At 36.5% G+C, this 23,260-nt stretch overlaps 1 protein-coding gene across 1 annotated transcript in view; it reads left to right on the plus strand.

Annotated features, from left to right (window-relative positions):
• Nucleotides 1-524: 524 nt before the first annotated feature.
• Nucleotides 525-23,260, plus strand: part of LOC149552308 (ubiquitin family protein) — a 96,236-nt gene continuing 73,500 nt past the window's right edge. The window contains exon 1 of the mRNA XM_089787829.1: nucleotides 525-821. Within this exon, the coding sequence (XP_089643955.1) occupies nucleotides 559-821 (263 nt within the window). The 5' untranslated portion in view covers nucleotides 525-558. The remainder of the gene's footprint in view (nucleotides 822-23,260) is intronic.

Genomic DNA, 23,260 nt, shown 5'->3' on the forward strand with positions numbered 1-23,260 from the left:
TTGACATCTTTGGGGCCCTATCGAGCTTATGAATTTTTGTAGGTTGAGCAACTACAGTTTTCTAAAGTCAGTGTCTGCTTAGGCTACGAGATCACACATAGTTATTAGCAGTTGGCCAACATGCATGACGATACCCGCTACAATGCAATTTAATGTTGTGCCCAGTCTTGCCCGTGCCCGGCTCCCGACTGGTTTGCCATGATGGAAGGGGAATGAGGAAATGTGATGTGACGGATATGCCACTGTCATTTATTTCGCTCTTTGCAATTGTTAAACACTTAATTCATGTGTACCATAGAAAGATTTTTACTTTCTTAATTTAAATTTAAAATACCTAAAATCTAAAAAAAATTAGTATCAACCAATGAAAAATTTAGAATTAGTATATAATATTGAGATTTTTTTAATATTGTCTTTCAAACTTTACAATATGATTTATGTATTGTAGGCAAAAATAAATTGAGGGTGCAAAAGAAAACGTTAGTTCCCTCCCTTTTAAAGGGCAGGGACTAATAATACAAGAGAGTTGTGTGCATTGGAGCCCTGATCGTTTGGTGGATGGTAAATATGGAGGGAAGTAGTAGCGGCAGCTCGTCAAGCGCATCGGAAGAGGAATTGACAGTGGTGGTTAAATGGAGTGGAAGAGAGTACAGAGTGCGGATGAGCCGGGACGAGAGCGTTGTGGAGTTGAAGAGGCGTATATGCGAACTCACTACTGTCCTCCCTAAGCGCCAGAAGCTTCTTTCCCCTCACAAATTCACCGATGTCACTCTCCTCTCTTCCCTTCCTATCAAATCCTCCCTTAAAATCACCATGATGGGGTCAGCACTTGCCTCCTCCTTTTCGCGCTTTTATTCTCTTTTCTGCCTCGACAACATATCAAATATTAATGCAATCAGAAAATAGATGTTTTAGCAGGTTATTGCAGAACTTTAGCAAAATAGTATTTCAATATTTGATGGCAGAACAACAATTGTTCCAAGTTAATGAAATTTTAATATTATGAACATGAGGTTTTCACCGTCCATGGTACGGAGCGAGAAACATTTCTAGGTATGAATATGTTATTTTTATTTAGACCAGCGTACAGATCATCCGCATTATCAAATGAAGAAGCAAAGATGGAAGATTCAAATAAAACAAAACTTTGATAGAAACGAAGCATACACAGTCATATTCATAAGCATTTCTTACATTAATTTAATTACTAATCATTTATTATTTTCAACAAGTTAAGTTTTTTAATGAACGCGCAATTTGTTGGGATTTTTGCCCTGGACGATCTCACAGCCTCCATATCGTTGAGTGTTGAGTCGCTATTGCCCTCGGAGGGATTGGAAGTGTGGTCTCGCTCGCTGAACTATATTATATGTCCAATGAGTTTACATTTAAAAAGAAGGTGAGAGATGTTGGTACTTTTTGAAATATTTAGTACGAAGAGTACATTGACATTTTGTAGCTATGCATTGGCAAGACACCTACAGATGAGATTAGTTGCTTTTGTAGCGGTATCAATTACAGTACCACTGTGAATGATTTCCTCATCGTTTGTATCTGCTGTATCCATAGTCATAAAGCACATTTATACATTCAAAAAGGCTGTCTCTTTGAATTTAATTGCTCTGACATACATCATAATCTGTGCCATTTATTACTTAATTGTTGGTCCTTCCTGGACAGAAGTCCAAAGTTGCCATGAAGCTCAACTTTGGTTTTGGCTCAGTTTGATTTCAATAGTTTTTCTTTTCTTCAAGAAAACAAAATACGTGAGCTTAACTCCCTCTTAGAGGCGGAGGAAATGTCGTTTGCAAGGACACTTACGCGATAAAGATGATGGAGGAAGTGGGTAGTGTGTAAAATGCAAATTTCAAATTAATCCGGGCCATAAAGAGGTTGTTATTCAAGATAGTTTAATGGTATTATCATTTGGGTATACTCTGAGAGAACGATAATATTGATGTAGATTTTCATTTTCACTCATAATTTAAGCCTTTATTTGAATTTTGACCAACAGAAATGGTTAGCAAGTGAAGTTCCTCTTCTTCCAAATTTATTTAGGGTCATCTACCTACATGGTTTGTATCTAGTAAGGGTATGCATGGTGGAGTCTGGTGAATATTTGTGACACATTGCCAAGTGAAAGTATCCTCGGGGTTTCAGTCAATGGCTTCCTCTCATGTAGAGGCTCTAAGTTGTCTTGATCCTTTAGTTTTTAGTTTGGTCATGTAACAAATTCTTTGACAAGATCATTAGGTTTTATTATTCAATTGTTATTTTGTTGACATTATATAACCTACTGACTGCTGTGCTCTTTTATGTTTGTTTTCTAGAGGCTATTGCTTGTTATATTTCCCTAATAGAGATGACAAACGGTTGTGTATAACAGTGTTCAAACTTTTGATATGGAAGCAAAGGAGCATCTTAGCTTAGTGGTAGATAGCATCCTTCAACTTTGAGGATTGTGTTTTGGTTATAAGTCACGTGATAAGTTTATTAGCAAGATCATTATGTTTTTTTCAATTCCATTGTTAGTCTGTTGGAGTTATACAACCTTTTGGCTTCTGTACCTTTTTAATGTTTATTCTTCAGAGGCCATTGCTTTCCCTAACAGATCACTATGGTTAGTGTCTAACAATGTTTCAGCTTTTTGTTTTGAAGCAAAGGAAGATCTTAGTTTAATGGTAGATGACATCCTTAAACTTCGGGGATTGCTTTTTGTTTATCACTCCTGTAACAAGTCATTACATATTATAATTGCGTTGGTAGCTTGTGTAGTATCTTGATCTGGATATTTACTGATTTTTCCTTTTCCTGATATAATCAGCAATAAAACTTTGCAGATAATTTCCAGCACAATTGTAAACAGTAGAAATACCAACCGACACTTATCCAGCCTCTTCTTGAATACAATATCAGACTCAAATATAAAAAAATGTAATACGAGATATTCAATTAAACCAGAAGCTTCCCCACAGGTAATATTCCGTTATTTCCAAAATAACACTCAAGATTTGAACACATAACCATGTGTTACAAACCAGAAAGATTAAACCAGCAAACTCTTATAACTCCTTAAAATACATTATTGCATTTTACAACAGCAATACTATAACCAGTACAAAAAAACCAATCCTAAATATAGATTTAACAGTCAGATTGGAATGCTAGAATAAGAACCTGTAAGTGCAAATGAAACCCCTGAAATGATATTGCCTGGGATAATGGGTTTGTGTCCACTGTCTGCCAGCATGAGGGGCTACGTTCTCAAACTAGCTGAAAGCTAAAGCTTTCTGAAAACTCTCACAAGAGAGAAAACTGAACTGAATAATAAAATCAAGCATGCCCAACAATGAGCCAGTCCCCCTTTAATACACAAACCAAGACTCTTCGGCTCCTCTCTGGTTTTCGTCCTATTCCCTCGCGGCTCTTCAACTTCCCTAAGGTATTTCGTCTTGTTCCTCCTTGACCCTTGTCCTTTCTATAACATTAAATTGACCTTTTTAATATTTTGTGTCTATGTCTCAGTGTCAATTTTAATATTATATAGAATAAGACTTCAATATTTCTAATGTCCCTAAATGAAACATTACAGCTTGTAGGAGTTACATAACTCGCTGATTCCTGTGCCTTGTATGTTTAGTTTGTAGAGGTTATTGCTTGACATATTTCCCCACTAGAGATAATGAATGGATGGTGTATGACAGACTATTTCAAATTATGTATGGATGCAAAGAAGCATCTTAGTACATGGTCTTTTTAAACTGTGGGGATTACTTTTTGTTTATAATTCATGTTACATATGTTTTGTCTTTGATGCATGTTTTTAAAATTCTAACAGGAAACTTGTTAATAATGAAGACGAACATGTCAATATGATATCAGGATCTACTTCTTTTCGGCAGTGAATTAAGGTCTTTCTTTGTATATTGTTTTTTGGCTGGTTGCAAAAGAATTATATCATAGCAATCTATCCAACCAAGATAAAATGATTTCAAATTTTTATGGAAATACTTATTATAACAAGAAAAGTCTATTACAGCTTGAAAACCTTGCTTCGTCTAAGGTGAGAGGGGATAGTCTTCCTGCAGACTGACCTTACATGTTGACTTCTATATGAAGCTAATAGAAGTTGACCAAATTGTGCCTTAAAAACTTGCTGCCATCCATGATCATCTCAATGGGTAGAGTGCCTAAAAGCCGACTTCCTTTTTGGTTTAGGAAGTTTAGTGAGCTAAAATAAAGTTTAAAAATCAGATATGGTAGAAATGTAGTGTCGTGAGCGATAAGCAACATATTGTACTCGTGTCAAAGTCTGGGAAGAGCTATGTTTGTTTAAGACAGAAAATTAACAAATTGAGGTGACACAGAGCAAATAAGTTATAACAACATATCTATCACATTTCTTGGGATTGGGTTTTACCGAAGTCCTCCTAAAGTCCGTTTAAATACCCCGAAAAGACTTTAGTCACTTTTTTGTTGGAGGTACAGGAGGGGAGTGGAATAGCTGATCCCAAGGATAGGGCCTTTCCATACTAGGGAACTGATTAAGTAACCGAATTCAACTTGAAGTTATTGAGTGAAAAATGGCATGACATCTTCTAAAGACAGTTTCATCAATTTAGTTCTACCAAAAAAAATGCATAAATAATAATCTATAGCATTGAATTGACAGGAGGACATCATCAAGAGACATGATCAACACTTTTGTTTCTGCAAAAAAAGATGCTTAAACTGTAATATACAGTATTGAATTTTTTAAAGATTTCTCTTAAACAACTGGCTTGTGGTGGGGTATTAACCAACCGAAAACTTTGTGCATGACAGAATATTATGATCTCCAAATGAATTGGGATCTCCTTTGGTAGCAAACTTTATGAACTCTCATCCTCGACCTGCTTTCAATCATGAGGCAATAAATGCGGTGTGTTTTACTGATTCTTTTCGATCCTTTTTCACATAATTATAGAAAGCCTTCTCATATCCTTATTTGGATCTCTTGAGAAAGGTATTGACCCTTGGAGTTGCACAATGCAAAGATGACTTCTAGAAATTATTCTACCAAAATCTTGAGAAGCATGTCGGTCTATTTTTTAATAACCTCCAACAGAGCAACCTTTGGTCAATTTTCTATCAATAAACAGAACTAAGAGACCAACTTGAGATTCTGAAAGCAAAACATTCAAATTTCTAAGAAGCTATTTCCTAAGCATCAGATGGCCCGTTAGAGTGCCATTGAAGAAAGTTGGACATTATATTTCAAACAGCTCATGCTCTTATAAATCGAGTTGAACTTGAAAGTTTGGATACCATAGCACAGCCAATAATGTTTCTAAGCTAAAAGGGAAATTTGAAACCTTATTTTTACCAAATAGGTTTGGATTGGATGGAAAAAATGGCATGTGGAATTATTCTCTACCATTTTCACTACAACTTCTTAGAAGAGGCAGTGCTTTAGCTCTTACACTGGGGAGTGCCAAAATGTACGATCACATGCCTTAACAAATCTGTTTCACTACTCGTTGTTTGTCCCAAATGAAGCTCACGAGTGCCCCCTCCAGAATTTAACAGGCTGATAAAGAGTGAAAAAGAAAAGAGGAAATAGATGTGCCTTGTTGCCTCAATTTTATCAACATTTGTAACTATCTTGACAAGCCGGAGATTGAGAACAATTCAAGCTGAGTGGGGGATTGCTAAAATTGTATGTTCACATGCCATAAAGGAATCTGTTTGGCTCCGCCTGTCTGTCCCAAAGAGATCTCATGAGCACCCTCTCCAGGATTTAATAGGCTGTTAGAGAGAGAAACAGAAAATATGACAAATAGACATGCCTTGTTGCCACAACTTTATTAACATTTGTAACTTTCTTGGTAAGCAAGAGATTGAGAATATCCAAGCTTGACTATTTTTACTAAACCAAGTGCGGGAGTTTCCTCTTTGAAGTTCCTTACATTTACCTAGTCACAAGAATGTGATAGCAAATAGCTGAATCATTCTCCAAAGAGGGTGTTGGCTATACCTAATCATCCAATGTTCACCCAAAAGAAAAAGCGAGTTAAAACAACTAAGAGAGAAGGGAATTCAAAAACAAGTTAAATTCAGAGAGAAGGGAAATCAAAAGCAAGTTAAATTCAGCTAAAACCTTTTCCATTTTATTTTTCCAGCTGGGTAATAATTTAAGATACATGTCTGATTGACTGCATATTTCCACAATAAGTTCATCAGAAGTTAAATTTACCAATTAATGGAGTATAGATTTGACTTGTGGACCTTTATGAGCTTGTCACCATCCCAAATTCTTGAATTGGACAGCAAAAATCATACGTAACCAAGGTGCATGTGGGTAGTCCTAGTGGATTAGCCTGCACAAATGTTTAAAATCTGAACGCAATCCATTTACATCTTTGCTTATGGAAAAAAGCAAGTCCTATATTCCAACCATTCCAACAATTAAGTCTTATTGGCTCCTACCGTAGTTTTGCTAAAATCTATCATGACTTTGATGCATGGGCTGTAACATAACTTTACATTTTACACCTTATACAGGCTCAAAATTGTAAGAAGAAATGAAAGATGACAATTTGAATTTGCATTTTAACCAACTGCCTGATTTAGCTTTAATCAAACAACTATTCAAAGGTAAAATAAGCTAAAGTGTCCTATTATTTATCTGAATTCAATCATATACTTGTGAGCATTGAAGACTTCGTTTTTACTAAGTTTATCAAGAATGATCCCACTCTTGGTAAATCTAATTTGCTCTTTTATGAATATCTATGTGCGGAGAAGGGAATTCACCACCCTTGAGATTGATAAAATTTCAAGGGACAAATCAACCCATGTGCCACCTCACTTAACTAGTGCTCTGGTGAGCTAGGGTGATCGATCAACTTAGTTACAATTCAACCTTTAATGTGAATGCAAAACGTCTAAAACGAAAATAACTTGATGCTACTGAAAGATACAAATATTTAGTCTACTAGAAACAAAAGAGCTATTGATCAAGACTATTTGGTGGATTCTGCTAAATCACTGTCCTAGATGCCTGTGCGAGTCTAGGACTATAACTTGGATAAAGGACAAGATCAACAAGTACAAAATGAATAACCAAACTAATAGATTTAATATTGCAATTGACTTAAATAACAAAAAAGTAATCTTTAAATCGAAAACAACTATTCTAAAATAAGAAAAGGGAGAAGAAATGTCTTACAACCCAGAGGTAGAAGAATCCCAAGAAGTCAGCCATTTCCTCCTTCAATCTTGCACACACGATGACAGGAGAAACGTTGGTTTGTTTGCTTTAGAGGCCTATTGAAGTCGGACCCTTGTTTTGGTGCTTTCATCTCCATGCACAACCAAGATATGATATATGATAAACCGATAAATGATAACGATAATCAACAAAGAGAGACAATACTCAAAATTCAATGATAATAAAATGAAAGCAAGTGGATTTGAGATAACTCCTATTTGAAGCCAAGAAGCCAAAGCTTGGTGGATTGAAGGTGAGAATACTCGTGTGCATGATGGAGAGTGCTAGAGTAGTGATACAACAAGAGCAACAAGCTGTAGAAACTATCCCAATGGTGAAGAAGTTTCAAAGATAGCTCATGAGAGTGATTTAAATAGCCAAGAGTGTTCAAGAGAGGGAAAATGAGGCAAAAGATGAAGTTAAAATCAGCTAGGAAGAATCCCAACGTTGGTGGCTTTCTAAGAGAGGTGTTACACTAGCAAAATCAACAAGTGTAACATCTCAAAGACCACCTTTGGCTTGCAGATCCATGGGACAAGTGTGTGCTACACAAATGTCTTTGCAACACACATATGCGCTGAACCAAACAGACCACATGGTTGAGAATTCAAGCAAGAGGAGATGACGTGGCAAGTGGTATAAGATGGAGGCTTGGGTAGAAATTTGATTTCTGGCTAAAGTAAAGGCATTATGCAATGAAGAATTGGTACAATTTATGACATTACATTTTGCCCCAATTTAGTGAGCGGTGCCATTAATGGAATGTGAGCAATAGTAGAGAAAGAGAGATTTTACTAAGGTGCAAAGGGGAAGCAAAGTCCTCAATCAACTTAGAGTTGACCCCATGGAAACAACTTGAACCTTTATTCAGCTACATCGTAACATGTAGACAAGCATGTTTGAAGAAAGAGATGAAGATGATTAGATATAGAGCATAAGATAGTGATAACTGAGATTATATTGGTATGGTTGCAAGTTGTGCAATGCTAGATATGATAGGGCCATTTTAGATTGCGCTAGTATGAGTAGCAAGTTGTTTTATGCTAGGTAGTTGTATGATAGAGCAACTCCAGATCTCGTACGTACAAGATATGTTATGCTAGATAGTTGTAACAAGGGGACAAAAGATTTCAATAGTGGTTTGTTCCCAATGAAAACATATACCATAGATAGTGGATTGGCCCCCACGAACGCAGATACAATAGATTATTTTTTTAATTTGTTTTGGAAATGCAAGTAATGTAGATATAATACTCCCCTCCTTAGAATGGAATGTGTTGCATAGATTGTGGTATGGTTCATTCTAAGGAGACAAAAGATATTGTTGCATGTGAACATAGTGAAATGTTTCAATGGAATGTCACCCCACAACAGGTGACACATAATATTCATAACATTTACAAAACAAGAATAGATAGGCAGATTTGATTATTTAGTGTTAGAACCGAAGTAATTAATTTTTTTAAGTATATAGCTGCATATGGGTATTTCATCACAGTGTCAAAGTTTTCAGATCTAGAGAAGATCACATGAAGATAGATAAAATAAAATTTGGGTCAACATGGAAGAAAGCTTAAATGCCCCCAATGCTTTTCATCATACCCCAACATTGAAAACCAAGATATGACAAATAGAAGGAAAATGTAACATGGATGAAGTGTAAGACAAATAACCCTTTATTTTCAAGTACCAATATAGTAACTTGGGTCCTTTAGAGAGGAACACCATTAAAAGACAAGTATTAGGGAACACAATTTGTCATGCTCTAATCTACAAATAAAGGAGGGAATTGCCTTAATGATCCTCCACCAATAGGTCCTTGTTCTCCCAATCTTGATCCTATGGGGAGAGAGGCCAAGGTTGAAGAGGAATAACTGCTACGGCAGCCCTGGGTGCCTCATCGACAACCAAAACCAAGGATGAGGCTCCCTCACTGTTCTCATGCTAAAGCTCCACTGAGAAAGGGTGAGGGATCATGTAAAGATCACTGCCAATGTCAGAATATCCTTAAGTGAATCAAACATACAAGTCTCATAGGATACAAATGACTCGAGGTTAGATAGGAGGAGCCACATCGTTGACCTTTGTTAAAGGGCAGTGCAAAATTCAAGAGAAGACGAGGCCTTCTTCACAACAAGCACACATGCATATATTGGATGGAGGAGGTACCTTCTTATCCACTATAGTGGGTCTAAGAACCTTAGGATAGATAGGATGAGGATCGACAGATGGCATAGGCTAGGCGGACATAAATGCATTGGGCACCACCTACATATGCAACATGTTAATTGGTTGAGGAAATAGAGGGATATCGGGCATTAAGGCAATGACCAGTGGATGGTGAGATGAAGAGATGAAGAGTTGGACCCATTTAGGGTAAGGCCCATTAGCAATCCCTAGAGTAGTAGGACGTAAAACAACATATGAAGTAAGATTAGATATTGAAACAATAGGAGTAGCGATAGGTGCAAATGCAATCGACACACACATAGGACTAGTAACTCACTCTTCATCACTTGTGGCACCTTGCGCTCCAAGGCTCTTGCATTGCTGATGATGCTTACGCTTGTGTACTAGTTGGTTTAAGCGAAGGTGTAGATTGGAATGAGAAGTGTGTGAAGGCTCGATAGTATCTTGATCCATTGGGAGTGGTCAATGCCATGAGCGACAAAGAGCAAGGCCCCCGTAATGAAGTTGGGGGTGCTATTGATGCGGCACTTATAAACTTAGTTGAGGATGCCCTTCCTCGTTTTGCTCTAAGAGTAGTAAGAGGAACAGAGGGTGCTCTCAGAGGCTAAGAGATAGGTGCCAAGAGAGATGGATGAGCACGTGGTGAACTCTTATTCTTACCATAAACGACAGAATGAGGGATGTTTGCAAGGATGGGAAGCTTGAATTAAGGGCGAGCCTTGGACTTATGCAGCTTTTGTGCCTTTCCTTTGTTTTTGTTAGGCACACTTCCAAGAAAGGAGGCACTTCTAGAGAGAGAGCAAGGTCTTTGGGAGATGAAGAGATTTACTGTGAGGAACATGCTTTCCTTTAGCCCTTGTTGAAGAGGGAACGAGGGATGAAACATGTTACAGAGTAGGGGTAGGGTGAGATATAGGGATGAAGACAAGAGGGGCCATGAATTCTACAAATTTGTATGAAAGTTTCTTGGGTTTATATATGTTATATGCTTTGAATGATAGATCCTTTTAGGGAAGAAAGGGCCCTACCAAAGTAGGCCAAAAATAATTTAACATAAAGCTCCCACAAGATACAAAGGGCCAGTATTGAGTATTTTGGATAGTGTGCACAACATCCTTGTTGGAAAACTATAAGCATTTGTGAACCATCGAAGGGATTGCTCCCATAGATACCAACATACCTAGCTTTTCTCAAAAGAGGTATGACTTGGGAATGACATTGCCTTGGGTTCACAAGGACTATCAAGGTAGTTGATTCTAAAGAGAGAAGGCATAGCCCATTGGGTGTTTAGATGGTGCCCTTGCACTCATCGTATCTTGTATGATGCAACCCATTAATAAAGAGGACTTTCTTTGTAATGACATTGACTCTGTATGTGATCAACCATAACACCTCTTACGACATTTTCATTGGTTTGTGTAGGGATGTATAGTAGAGAAGGCTCTTTGTAGTAGGGGGTATCTAGAGGTGTAAATGATATGTTGATGTTACATTACCTTTGGTTATGGGGTGAGATAGGAGTGATAGTCACTGTGTTAATGAATCGATTATCACTCGATAGAGGGGGAGAAGATAGTGATGCAAAAATATAGTTTTGATTTTGGTTCATATCCGCCAAAATGTGAAGTGAATTTGCCACCCATGAGATTGTTAAAATCTCAAGGGATGAATCAACCCTTGTGCCGCTTCACTCAACTAGCACTCTGGTGAGCTAGGGAGATCAATTAATTTAATTGAGCTTTAATGTGAATGCAAAACATTTAAAATGAAAGTAACTTTTATGCTATTGAAAGATAAAAGTATTTAGTCTTTTGGAAAAGAAAGAGCTTTTGATCAAGACTATCTGATGGATTTTGCCAATTCCTTTCTTGGATCTTGTATGAGCCCGAAACTACAACATGGATTTAGGATACCATTGCAGCATGTGTGTGTCTTGTACGAACATGGTACAAGAACCAAGACCAACATTTACAAAATCAGCCAGAATACAAAACCAAAAGGGCAATGAACTTAAAGAATAGAAAGCAATCTATAGAGCAAAAGAATCAGTATTCTAAAGTAAGGAAAGGGAGAAGGAAGAGCTTAAAAACTGGAGGTAGAATAATCCCTTAGTAATCAAGAGATATGTCTCCAGCCCTTTGAGACATGTCTCGGAGATGGAGACGCATCTTTGAGACTTGACATGTACTTAAAGGCGTAAAAAAGGGGCAAAAACTTCATCTCAAAGTCTCTAGCCATACCCAAGTCTCTCACCATGCCATTCTCCACCCCTTTGAAAGATTTCTTGAAGATGGAGACGTGCCTTTGAGACTTGACATGCACCCAGTGTTGGAGTTTGTAGCTGTGATAGAAATCTTCATCTTTGGATGTTAATTCCGTTATAGTCACCTTCAGCTGAAAAGGACATTATGATAATTGTAATATTAAATATAAAGACATGTGTCATTTTACATTCGTTAAGGCATGGAAATTCGTAGAGTTGTATTTGTAATAAAGAGTTATGTTTAGGAAATTGAAGAGACCTTCGGGTGGGATGTGAAGAGTCTCTCTTTAAGATATATATTGCATCAAGCGATAGGCATTTTACACTTGAACTTTTATGATCAATAAAATGATATTTTTTGTTGTATGGCTGGGTTTTTCCCTTCATTCTAGAAGGGCTTTCCCAGGATATTTCTAGTGTTTATTGTTTCAGTCTTGGCTCTTTCTTATTGTTGTTTAATCATCTTATTTTCTGGGCTCAAAATCTAACACCCAAAGACATAAACAATGGGCAGAGACTTCATCTCAAAATCCCTAGCCATACCCAAGTCTCCCACCATGTCATTGAAATAGGACACCCTAGATATGATTTGGACCAAGTCTGATTTTTGCTTGGTATTTTTCTTTTCTGGCATTTTTTGAGGTTTTATATTTTTTTCGTTTTTGATGATAATGTGCAAGGAAAGATAATCTAAAAAAAGAAATATTGGAAACTACACAATCTCCTAATTTCTGACACTTAACAGGAACCAACCAATTTTTTTTCCGTTTATTTTCAATTCCTTCAAACAGTACACTGCGAAACCATACAGGGGAAATATCTGATGTCATATGCTAGCAACCTTGGCAAATTTATTCAATATTCATTTTCAGAAATTGCTGGTAATGATGAAATGCTGAAGCCGCCTGATTATTCGACTGATTTCATGCTGCTGTGTGCTGACTAGGTCTGATACGCCCTTGCTAAGTCTGATATAATGCTGTACAGCCTGCTACAGTCTTTCTGCGATCAACAAACCACTGCAAAATCACTGTTGAGCCTTTGCTAAGGGTTTACTTGCAGTAGCATTAAGAAATTATACAAAATCTGCCCAATTCACTGCTAGGTATCCAAGCTGTGAGCAAACAAATTGATTCTTTGGTGTTGTACGCCTTAGCCAGTAAGTGAAACATGATAGATGATGTTCCAGTAACTCTGATCTGCTAAAATTCACTGATATCTGCCTCTCTTTAACTCAGTTTTGAACATTTTCTTCACAATTTTGGCCGGTTATAAATATCCTACATGTAACAGTTTTCGTTTAGAATCCCTTAGGTTATTCGATAGATCCCACACTTGTAGGCTTCCAAATCTCTAAGGGTTTTCGTTTTCAGATACAAATCAACTGGAAAACACCTTCAGAGAGCTCTCCGCAATTGTTGTGGTGTAAAAAACGATTTCTCGATAATAGATATTAAAAACAGCTCTCCAACATTTTATAAATTTTGATTTTTTCCTCCAAATGCAATTCCGAGATTAGGCTTTTTTATTCACCCTTTTAATCATAAAGATGTTTTGTTTCATTTAATCCCCTACCTAGGGATTCAAACTTCATGAGAGGTCATATCCATTGCTCAAAGTCCCCTTTCAAAGTTATAATATAAGTTATGTGTGTAGGAAATGGTGTCAAGCCAACTACTTTATTATAATCACTTATTATTATTATTTAATCAAGTCAAACATAGGAAATAATTAAATTATTGCTACAATTATTTGTAGCTCGCTCATCATGGAATCTGATTTGAATTTTGTCTAATGCCCTTGTTCATTGATATTGTCTAATCAACGCGGGCTAAGTGTCCTAAAAAACAGGTCATGTGTCAGAAGTGTCCAAGATGATCTCGAAGGTCTTCTATTGTGTCCCCACTCCCAATTCATCCCCCAAAATTGGGATTCCTCATAAAATCTAGGAGAGTACCCAAGATCAGTCAAATAGGCTCTCTAAGCCCTGTTATGTTGTCACAAGCCCCTAAAATTGTTCCCTATCCATTTCATTGGCCTACAAGGCCCCACTAATAGGCCAATTCTTCTAGCTAGTACTAATATTAAGGGAAGCATAAAAATGGGGACATTAGAGTTTGCTCTCCTTGAAGATTGCTTGTCCTTGAGCAAAGCCAATACAATCTCCAACCCATAAAGTGATCCAAATTGGAATCAAGAATCTCCCATGGTCCCAAATTATCTCCAGGAAAAAACCACCACTCTAACACTCTATCACTTTGATCATAATTGAAATGTCATGTCGCCAAGCCAACATACCTCCATGCTCGAGTTCACTCACATCAATTTATAACAAATGTCCGCGAAGAAAGACCAACAAAGGAATGTGATGAACTCTTGTTGGCCAATAAGTCAACACATAAAGTCTCCTAGTACTGTTGTCATAACCTTGGCTAGTAAAACAAAAGGTGCCAAAGGTGTCATCATACTAGTGCAAATCACAAGAATCCATCTCATATTCATATAACTTGAATACTCATACCCTTACTCTATCCAAAATTGGTCCTGGATGCACAAGAAGCCTTCACTGCATCACCCCACTAATGCTATCAACCAGACTCCACCTAAAGCTGAATCGTGCCATATGATCCTATTGAATATTGCCAAAAGTACAAAATCCATCAACTCTTTGTTACTAGTATGACAGGTGTTGACAACCTGTAGACTACAAGTCATGTTGTAGGGCTTAAACTTGGCCCTAGTTTAAACCAAACAATTGTCAATAACGCGTTGGGATCTGAAGAACTAATAGGTGGCAGTCAACCAATATCTATAACTAGCTTAAGATGAGCTGCAATATCATCATATGCCAATGACCTTTGTAACCTACAGGGCATATCAACTGGAAACAATACCATTGCAAAATGTCTATCATGCAGGAATACAATACTCACAACAACAAGTGCTTCTTCAGGAGGCATAGAGCTTCTTATGGATGTTTAAACAAAGTCCTCTGCACATGTTGCCAAAGACAAAAGTAGTGCCTAACAATGAGAATGTTCTCACAAGTGTATATCAACAGACTCTCAAATCCTTATGGCTAGTGGCCTCCATGATCGAAAACACCCATGCACCAAGGACTCTCTGGGCGACTAGCAAACACATATTCTCCCACTACCAAGTCATAAGTCACAATTTGCTTGCAATGAACACATCAATGCCCTTAAATCATCAACCATGGCAACATCTTGTTGAAACCTTTTCACACCATTACTCCATTGGAAATGGGGACCCCCTCTATTGCTCGTTATTGTTAGGTTCAACAAATTTTGGCATTGCTCTGCGCAATTTAGAGCTTTAAAAGATTGAAGAATGTTTCAAAAAAACCAAATGGCCAAGGTGTGATTTTAAAGTGAGAATGTTAAAATTGAAGTTTGTTGGGGTCATGTTATAATGGTTTGAACATAAAATCCTAAGTGTATTTAAATTTTGGCTAGTCAATTTGTTCGAAATAACATGTGAAGGCATATTTTATGCTCAAGGGTCAGGGTCCTAAAAATTCTTATAAAAATTGATTTTTATGTTCAAAATAGCCAAAACCCTAAGGAAAATCATTTTTTCTTTATAAAAATACACAATTTTTTTGGACTATACATCAATTTCCCTTCATATTTTGATCAAACTTTGAACTCAACATCCATTTTCCCCTTCATATTTTGATATTTTCAAAAACAAATTAAGTATTGGAGGTCAAAATCCAAGCATACGATGAATTTCCACGACTTTGGATAATGTTTGCTTGAAATTTTTTGAAGTCTTTGAAAAATCCAAAAAAGGGGTGATTCTCCCCAAAATGTGAGCTTTAAAATTTTGTGTAGTCTGGAAATTGTCCAAACTAGAGTCGTTTTTTCGTGGAGGAAGTTTGGAACCTGAAACTTTTTCCTAAAGTTTGGGATTTGACTAGAAAGGGGTCATTTTTCCCCCAAGACCAATAGTGGAATATGATTTTATTTCTAAGTCTAGGAATTGTCTAGAGTAGGGTTGTTTTTCCCTAGGTGGCAAGTATAGATTCCAAATAATATTTGAAGTGCCAAATTTGTCCTAACGTGAGTTGATTTTCCCTTGGAACCAAGTATGGAATGTGAAATTTTTTCTAAGAGTTGGAGATGTCTGGACTAGGATGCTTTCTCCCTAAAGAGGAGTTTGGAATGTGTGATTTTTTTTCGAAGTGTTGGAAATGTTTGAACTAGGGCATTTTTCTCCCTCAAGAGGAGTTTGGAGTGTGGAATTTTTTCTAGTGTTGGAAATGTTTGGACTAGAGTGATTTTTCCCCCAAGAGGAGTTTGGAATGTGGAATTTTTGTATGTATGAGAATTATTTGGACTAGGGACGTATTTTCCCTTTAAGGTTGAGATGTAAGGATTTTTTTTAAGTGTGGAACTTGTCCCAGCTAGGGCCAAATTTCCCTCAAAAACTATTTTGTGAAATTTTTCTCATTACTAAGGTTGTCCCAACTTGGACCAATTTTCCCCTTTGAAGTGTTAGTGTAGTTTATTACACTGTTAATAATGTAGTACAGTGATTAGGTTAAATAATTGGAGACACAGTCTGACACAGTTAAACTGTTTAACTTATTTCTGCCATTTCCACCACTTCATTTAAATACCTATCAAATGTAATACCATACACATTAAAAATAAAAGAATATTATATCTATATTCATAACAATTGGTATCAGAGCGGTCTTCGGTCTCCTTCAACGCTGTGACTAATCAATAAATATCTGTGTATTTAAATTGATTATTTCTTCTTTTGTTTACATTTGCAAAAAGAAATTGCAGTTTAGCAACAAGTATTAAATTTTAGTGGAGTTATTAGAAGAAATAAAAAATATATTTTCTTAAGGAGATTGTGGTTGGCACATTAGATAAATATTCTGGTTTTAGTTTTCATACATGGAAAATGAAAATTCAATTGCAATTGATGAATAAAAATTAATGGGGAATAGTTATTGGAAAAGAAGGTCCACTTATAGATGCAAGTAAGTTATTAGATTGGAGTAGCAGAGATGATAAAGCCAAGGCTATAATTGGTCTAGCACTTTTTGAGTCTGAGTTGCATCACATAGACTTGGACAAAATATCAAGTGAAATTTGGGAGGATTTGAATAAGTTGTTTGGAACAAAAGCACTTAAATGCAAAATTTTCTTTAAAGCTTCAACTATTCAGATTTAAAATGGAAGACGAAATAACAATGGAAAATCACATAAGTGATTTGAGGTCTCTTCTCAGACAACTAGCCAAAGTCAAGGCTCAAGTAGATGATGACGATGCTAAAGCTATATTGTTAAATAGTCTGTCTGCAAAATATAATAATGTTGCTTTTACCCTTAGCCAAATAACTTCTCATAAATTAGAAAATATGATTTTAGCACTTTTAGTAGAAGAAACAAGAACAAATGCAAATGATTCAGAAGGTGTTTCTCAAGTAGAAAATGTTTAATATGCTAAAAAATATAACAAAAGATCAAACACAAGAAATTAGGAAATTAAGTGTTATTATTGTAAGCAAAATGGTCACATAGCTTGGTCTTGCAAAATCTATGCTAGAGATGTTCTTAATGGAAACATTCAAGATGAAGGTAATATTACTTGTGTTGAAAATGAGGACTCATCAAATGATGAAGCCAAGCTATGATTTTTTTAGCAACATTGGAGAAGTATTATAAACCTTCATTCTCGGAGGTTGATGTCACATGAGGATGGAGGATTTTTAGTCATCTCAAGTTCGCTTCTCATTTTGAGATTGTATTTTTCTTAGGAAGCATTTTTAGTTTTCTTGTTTTAGTCTATTCCTATTATGGATGACATATTTGAAGATACATGTTTTGCGAAGTTTTATTTCTGGAGGCAGGTAAGGGGTTTTCTGTAGAGTTCAATAAGGATGGTTGTCCAGTAGCTTGTGAGGCTTTGTTTCAGGAGGTATGAAGGGAGAACTGGGGAATCTTAGATAGGGGCCACACCTTTATGAGGGTTATGAGATAATTTGATGGAACTCCTCTTGATTCAGGATTTGTTTCTTCAAATTTTTTTTTGACAAAGATGTGTATACATTTTGCATTTTGCAAATTTTAAATTGTAAAATTTAAGGATGGGTTTCTCAAAAGATAAATCATGTGATACAGTTGTAGGAACAATGCAATAAGGTGGAGCGGGCGGGGGGAGGGGGGGGGCGCGGTGGTGGGGGAACTGTTAGTGTAGTTTATTACATTGATGATAATGTATTACAGTGATTAGGATAAATAGTTGGAGAGACAATTTTACACAATTAAACTGTTTAACTTATTTCTGCTGTCTCCACCACTTCATTTAAATAACTATCAAATGTAATACCATACACATTGAAAATAAAAGAATATTATATCTATTTTCATAATATTAAGGTATGAGATGAACATAATTGTTTCTAAGAATGACTACTTGCCCTTACTCTGATCGATTTTCCCACATTGCATGGATGCATTTAAAATGTGAATGAGTGTTTGGATGAATGAAGATTATGGACTTGGCCAAATTTGGAGAGTCCCATCATGGATCAATTTTCCTCTATTGAAAATTATTTCATTATTTAGTTAGAATGTGTGAGGGAAACTAATAAAATAAAGTTAGAAGCTTCTAGAGAGGAGACTTTCTTTTATTCCACATGCTTATGGGAAGCAAAGAAGAGGTAAAAACAAGTATAAAAGGAAGGGTGCTGCTGTTATAGACCAAAGAGCCAAAAATCAGAATTGGCGAGGCTTACTCGAATCGTGAATTGCCTATGAATCGACAAAGTGAAAAAAACCCTTGAAATTTAAAGATATTAACGATTTAAAACTTATTTAGTGCACCCTTTATTGAATATAACTTAAAAACACTATAACATCATCAAGTAGAAGATAACATATATAAACAAGAAACCTAATTGATAAATCCATCACATACGTAAAATGTAAATTATAGCTTAAGTAAATAGAAATCATAGGATCATAATGAGTCATGACATAGATGTATAGAAATATAAATGTTGTCAAATCATAAATGTATGTAAGATGAAGATCCATAAAACCAATGACATCAAATCATAAACGTATGTAAGATGAAGATCCATGAAACGTATGTCTATTTGTAAACAAAATGAAAAAACAAGGCTCTAGCTCAAGTCTCATCATCATCTTCAGGCTCGATTGTAGCCTTAGCCTCAACCTCTGAGTACCCTGTATGCCTTCTACAAAGGTGTCTAAGGTAGGTCCTAGAGGACCAATGAGCCATAGCCCCTTGCATGTGAGATGGGTGCATGAACATCACTAGGGCCCGTGTTTGTGGCGTGCTCTGTGCATGCACGTGTGGGTTTGCCAATGCCCGAACATGCTTTAGCCTCCTCTTTTGCCACGACCACAGCCTCAACCTCTCAATCGACTTGGTCAACCCACTCATGGTCTTCCTTAGTGAAGATTGCTGCATCTGTAGCCTTAGTGAGCCACTCTGACTCTAGATCAATCTCCTTTAGAATGATCGGAGAGGAGTCAACGACCAAAATCTGTTTGGTCCTAAGGCGGAGTTTGTAATGAACAAATACAAGATCATTCAACCTCTACACAGACAACCCGTTTCGCTTCTTCGAGTGGATATGTTTGAACATGGAACAACTGTGCTCACATCCAGAAGCACAACTAAGCTGACTCAAAATACAGATGACAATCTTATGAAGATATGGGTTGATTGCCCAAACATTTGCCACCATCTATCTGAAATAAGGGAAAAGGAAAACAATTATTCTTATTTACAAGCGCAACTTTAAGGCTAAATTACAAAATAAAAAATTAAAATGCACAAGTTGTAATAATTAACTTTAAGAATATATTATTTTTACCTGACTGTAATAATGTGTGAGCCTCTATGGCTATCTTGCTAGAGAAAAGCGCCCTCCTTATTATTGAATTTTTTCAGCCCAATGGTTGCAGCTGAGGCACTGCCATTAGTACTCAACCTCTGCATTACTGTGTATAGGCTGGTTAGAACCTCCTCAGCTGCCCTGAAGTCAGGAAGGAAACAATATGTTGGATTAAGGTAATAGGTAGTTGCATGGATGGGCTTATGGAGCTGATTCTGCCATCTCCTATCAATAATGTCCCAAATGGGGCCATACTTCTTTGACACTCTTGCATACTGAGCTCGAATGGCCTCCTTGGCCCTATCCATGCCCTCATATATGTAGCATATAGAGGGCTTCTCCTTATTAGCAGTTCGTAGGAGAGATACAAGGGGCTCACTGATTTGCATATAATGTAAAAAAATATTTGAGTCAAAACTAAATTATAAAACTAAATTAATAATACTAAATGTTAAATTGTAAGAAATTTACCTTGATTATTTCTTGAGTAGGTGCCCAAAAACCATCCTCATTAAAGAGGTATTTCCCCACATCTATCCCCGCGGTGGTCATAGCATAGGAAGAGGAAACAAACTCCTCCCCAACAATCATGCGTCTCAATTCGTCCCTTGATGTCATCAAACACTTCAGTGTGATAAAAATTTGAGGCAAACCTCGTGATGCCCAGACAAGCTAACTCTCTATTTTTTGTGTATTTCCTCATTGTGGCGAGGACAAATGCATGATTGTATATAAACTTGCATATATTTTTGGCCCTTTCCACGCATGATTTAATCCATTCAATCTTTACAATGTCCTCCAACACGAGGTCAAGACAATGTGCGACACAAAGAGTCCAAAATATTGTGGGGTGCCTCTCCATCAATAGTTTACTTGTAACAATTTTAATTTAAGTAGAATTTCACACATGTTACGAAACTTAGAATTAGAAAAGTTCGAAATTTGATAAGTCACCACTTGCATCACATGTTCCTCAATAACTCACACGAACGTGACGTTTTTGACATGAGAAGAAGCATCAATAGATTTGATGAACATGGTGGATCCTACAAAATTTAAAGAGTGAAACATTAAATTATTATGGACCATCAACAAATCAGCAATCAATAAATCAAAATTTAATTTATTCAATCATAATTCACAATGCATGTAGGAAAGTAGAATGATCAATCACCTCCATAAGAAACAAGAAAATTGAGGAATGTTCTTCCCCTCCCATTTGTCCAATCATTAGTCATGATGGTGCAATCTTTTACGGTCCATTTCTTTTGGTGGTCCACTAGCTCAAATTTCATGTCCTCTACCATTTCATCTAAGAGGTAGCCACTCAACTCAGCCTTAGTAGGGGCTTTAAAGTTTGGACCACAAATAGTTACGACATTTATCATGCCTTGCCAATAAGGACTCTTGTCACAAATACATTATGATTAGAAATTTAGAGGACAAGTCATTATGTAATATCAAATATGAATCATTGATTACAACTTACACAAGTACAAATAATTAAAAAAGAGAACAAATAAAAAAGAGTTAATTAATAACTACCTCACTGCAATAAATGCAATGTTGCAAAAGTACCAAAACTTGCACAAATTTGTTTCCTGGCAGCATCATGAATCTCCTTGTTCAAACTACCCATGCTCTCAAGTGAGGGTTGTGAGCCAGGAGTAGTGCGTGGCACAAAGTAACTATCCAATCTAGACCTCCGCACTCTAGGCTAAAATATAATAGGCCTAGGCTCAATATATGAATGACTCCCACTAGGACAAGAACTAGCACTACCACTATGACAAAAGGGAGGCCTAGAAGAACCCTCTCCAACACAACCTACGGATGCGGATGCGGATGTGGGAGCATGGGAGCCAATAGCACCTAACTGGTCAAGTTGTCTTTTCTTATTTAACTTATCTTGTTCCAATGCCTCTAATGCCATATAACATTTTTGTTTTGCCTTAGTAGTTTGTTTAGTGCACACAGGAATATCATGTCCAGGTATGGTTGCAATATGGTATTTGAATCTATAGATGCCACCCAAGTTTATTTCTTTACAAAAGCAACATTTTGTTTGATATTCTGTTCTTCCTAAAAATTCTTCGGTATAGATCCAAGCCTCATTCTTTTTAGGCATTGTGGAAAATGAAAGTTAAGGCTGCTGCAATAATAGAAATCCATTAAAAACTTAAACTAAAAAAAAACAGCAAACCCTACATTATTTTTGAGCAGATTGTACAATGTAAAATTAAATAGATGTTTGCAAATTTGTTATAAAAACATTATAGGGTTTGCAAGATTGCACTTGCAATTTAGTCAAAAAACATGTAACAACTATAACACATTCAAAATTTATAAATGATTGTTTTTTTTGACAAAAGAACAAAAAATACACTAACATACAAAAAAAAATCAACACTTACCTCTTGCAAATGAGTTGAGTATTGGTATTGGTTCCTTAATGCTCCCAATGCAATCTTATGGCCTCCCAAATTGATTTTTGATCTTCTCGATGCTCTTCTTTCTTGCTATTTGCAACCCTATGGTTTCTCTTTTCTCTTCTTCGCTCTCACTTTTCCTCTCTTCTTCTCATGCTAAACAATTAGAAGGCCCTTTAGGGTTATAAGAAAGAGGAAAGAAAAAATTTTATTTTATAAAAATATCTATTTTTTATGTTTTTAGTCATCCCATTCCCTAGTTGCAGCCGATTTCATGTGCCGATTCAGGTGTTTTTTGACAATTTTTGCCTGAATCAGTGATTTAGGTGATTCATGCGATTTTTGACCCAAAATCCGCTGATCCAATTTACTGACTTACCAGAAATTGCCCAGCTTTGCTTGGATTGTGGAATTGGAACAATCACCTGAATCACGACAATTCTTGTTACTCTGTTATAGACAAAAATATTTCTGGAAGACAAAGGCAAGACAAGCTGAATTCTGAAGCAAGATTCCACAAAGGGTACTTTCTTCCTTGAATTGTCCCACTTCCTCCAACTTCTTCTTCCATCCATGGTTTTTGGTGATATGAAGGCAACTCTTCATAAGATATTGGAAGACATTGAAGGGAACAAGAACAAGGATTTTTCAGACAAAATATGCAGACTCCTGAAGGTGGACAATTTTTTTGGAAAAGCATAGAAATTCATTAAGTGCCCAAACTGCCATGCACTTGTTCTAATCAATTCCCCATCCTTAGACATCGATTTGGAAACAATTTGAGGGTCAGATGTGAGGTATGCAATCCCAGATCTGCAAATTACACATACAGGAGCAATTTTGTTTGAAAATGCTTGTCTGCAGATAGTTCAGTGACCAAATGCCACTCTTTCCAATCATTTTCAGTCACTAAGGCATTAAGGTGAGAGTGCTACGAATAAATTTCTGAGGACTATGTCTTAGATTTACTTTTTTTGCATGTAAAACTGGGTTTGTCTATGTTTACAATCTGATCCAAAAGTTATTGCAGACCTTTTCCATCTTTCTCAATATCACTTTGCAGCCATAAAATGACTCAAATAGGGGCAATTTTCAAAAAAATCATATAAATTAACTAAGCGCCCAAATCATTCCAAACTTGTTTGCAGATCAATCCACACACCAAAACCTGCCATTTCCAATTGGTTTCAGTTACTTGGGGTCTCAGGTAAAGC

The sequence above is a fragment of the Cupressus sempervirens genome, chromosome 6 (genome assembly GCF_028749045.1).
Source record: "Cupressus sempervirens isolate cs-2001-9-10 chromosome 6, ASM2874904v1, whole genome shotgun sequence".
In the NCBI taxonomy this organism is placed as follows: domain Eukaryota; kingdom Viridiplantae; phylum Streptophyta; class Pinopsida; order Cupressales; family Cupressaceae; genus Cupressus; species Cupressus sempervirens.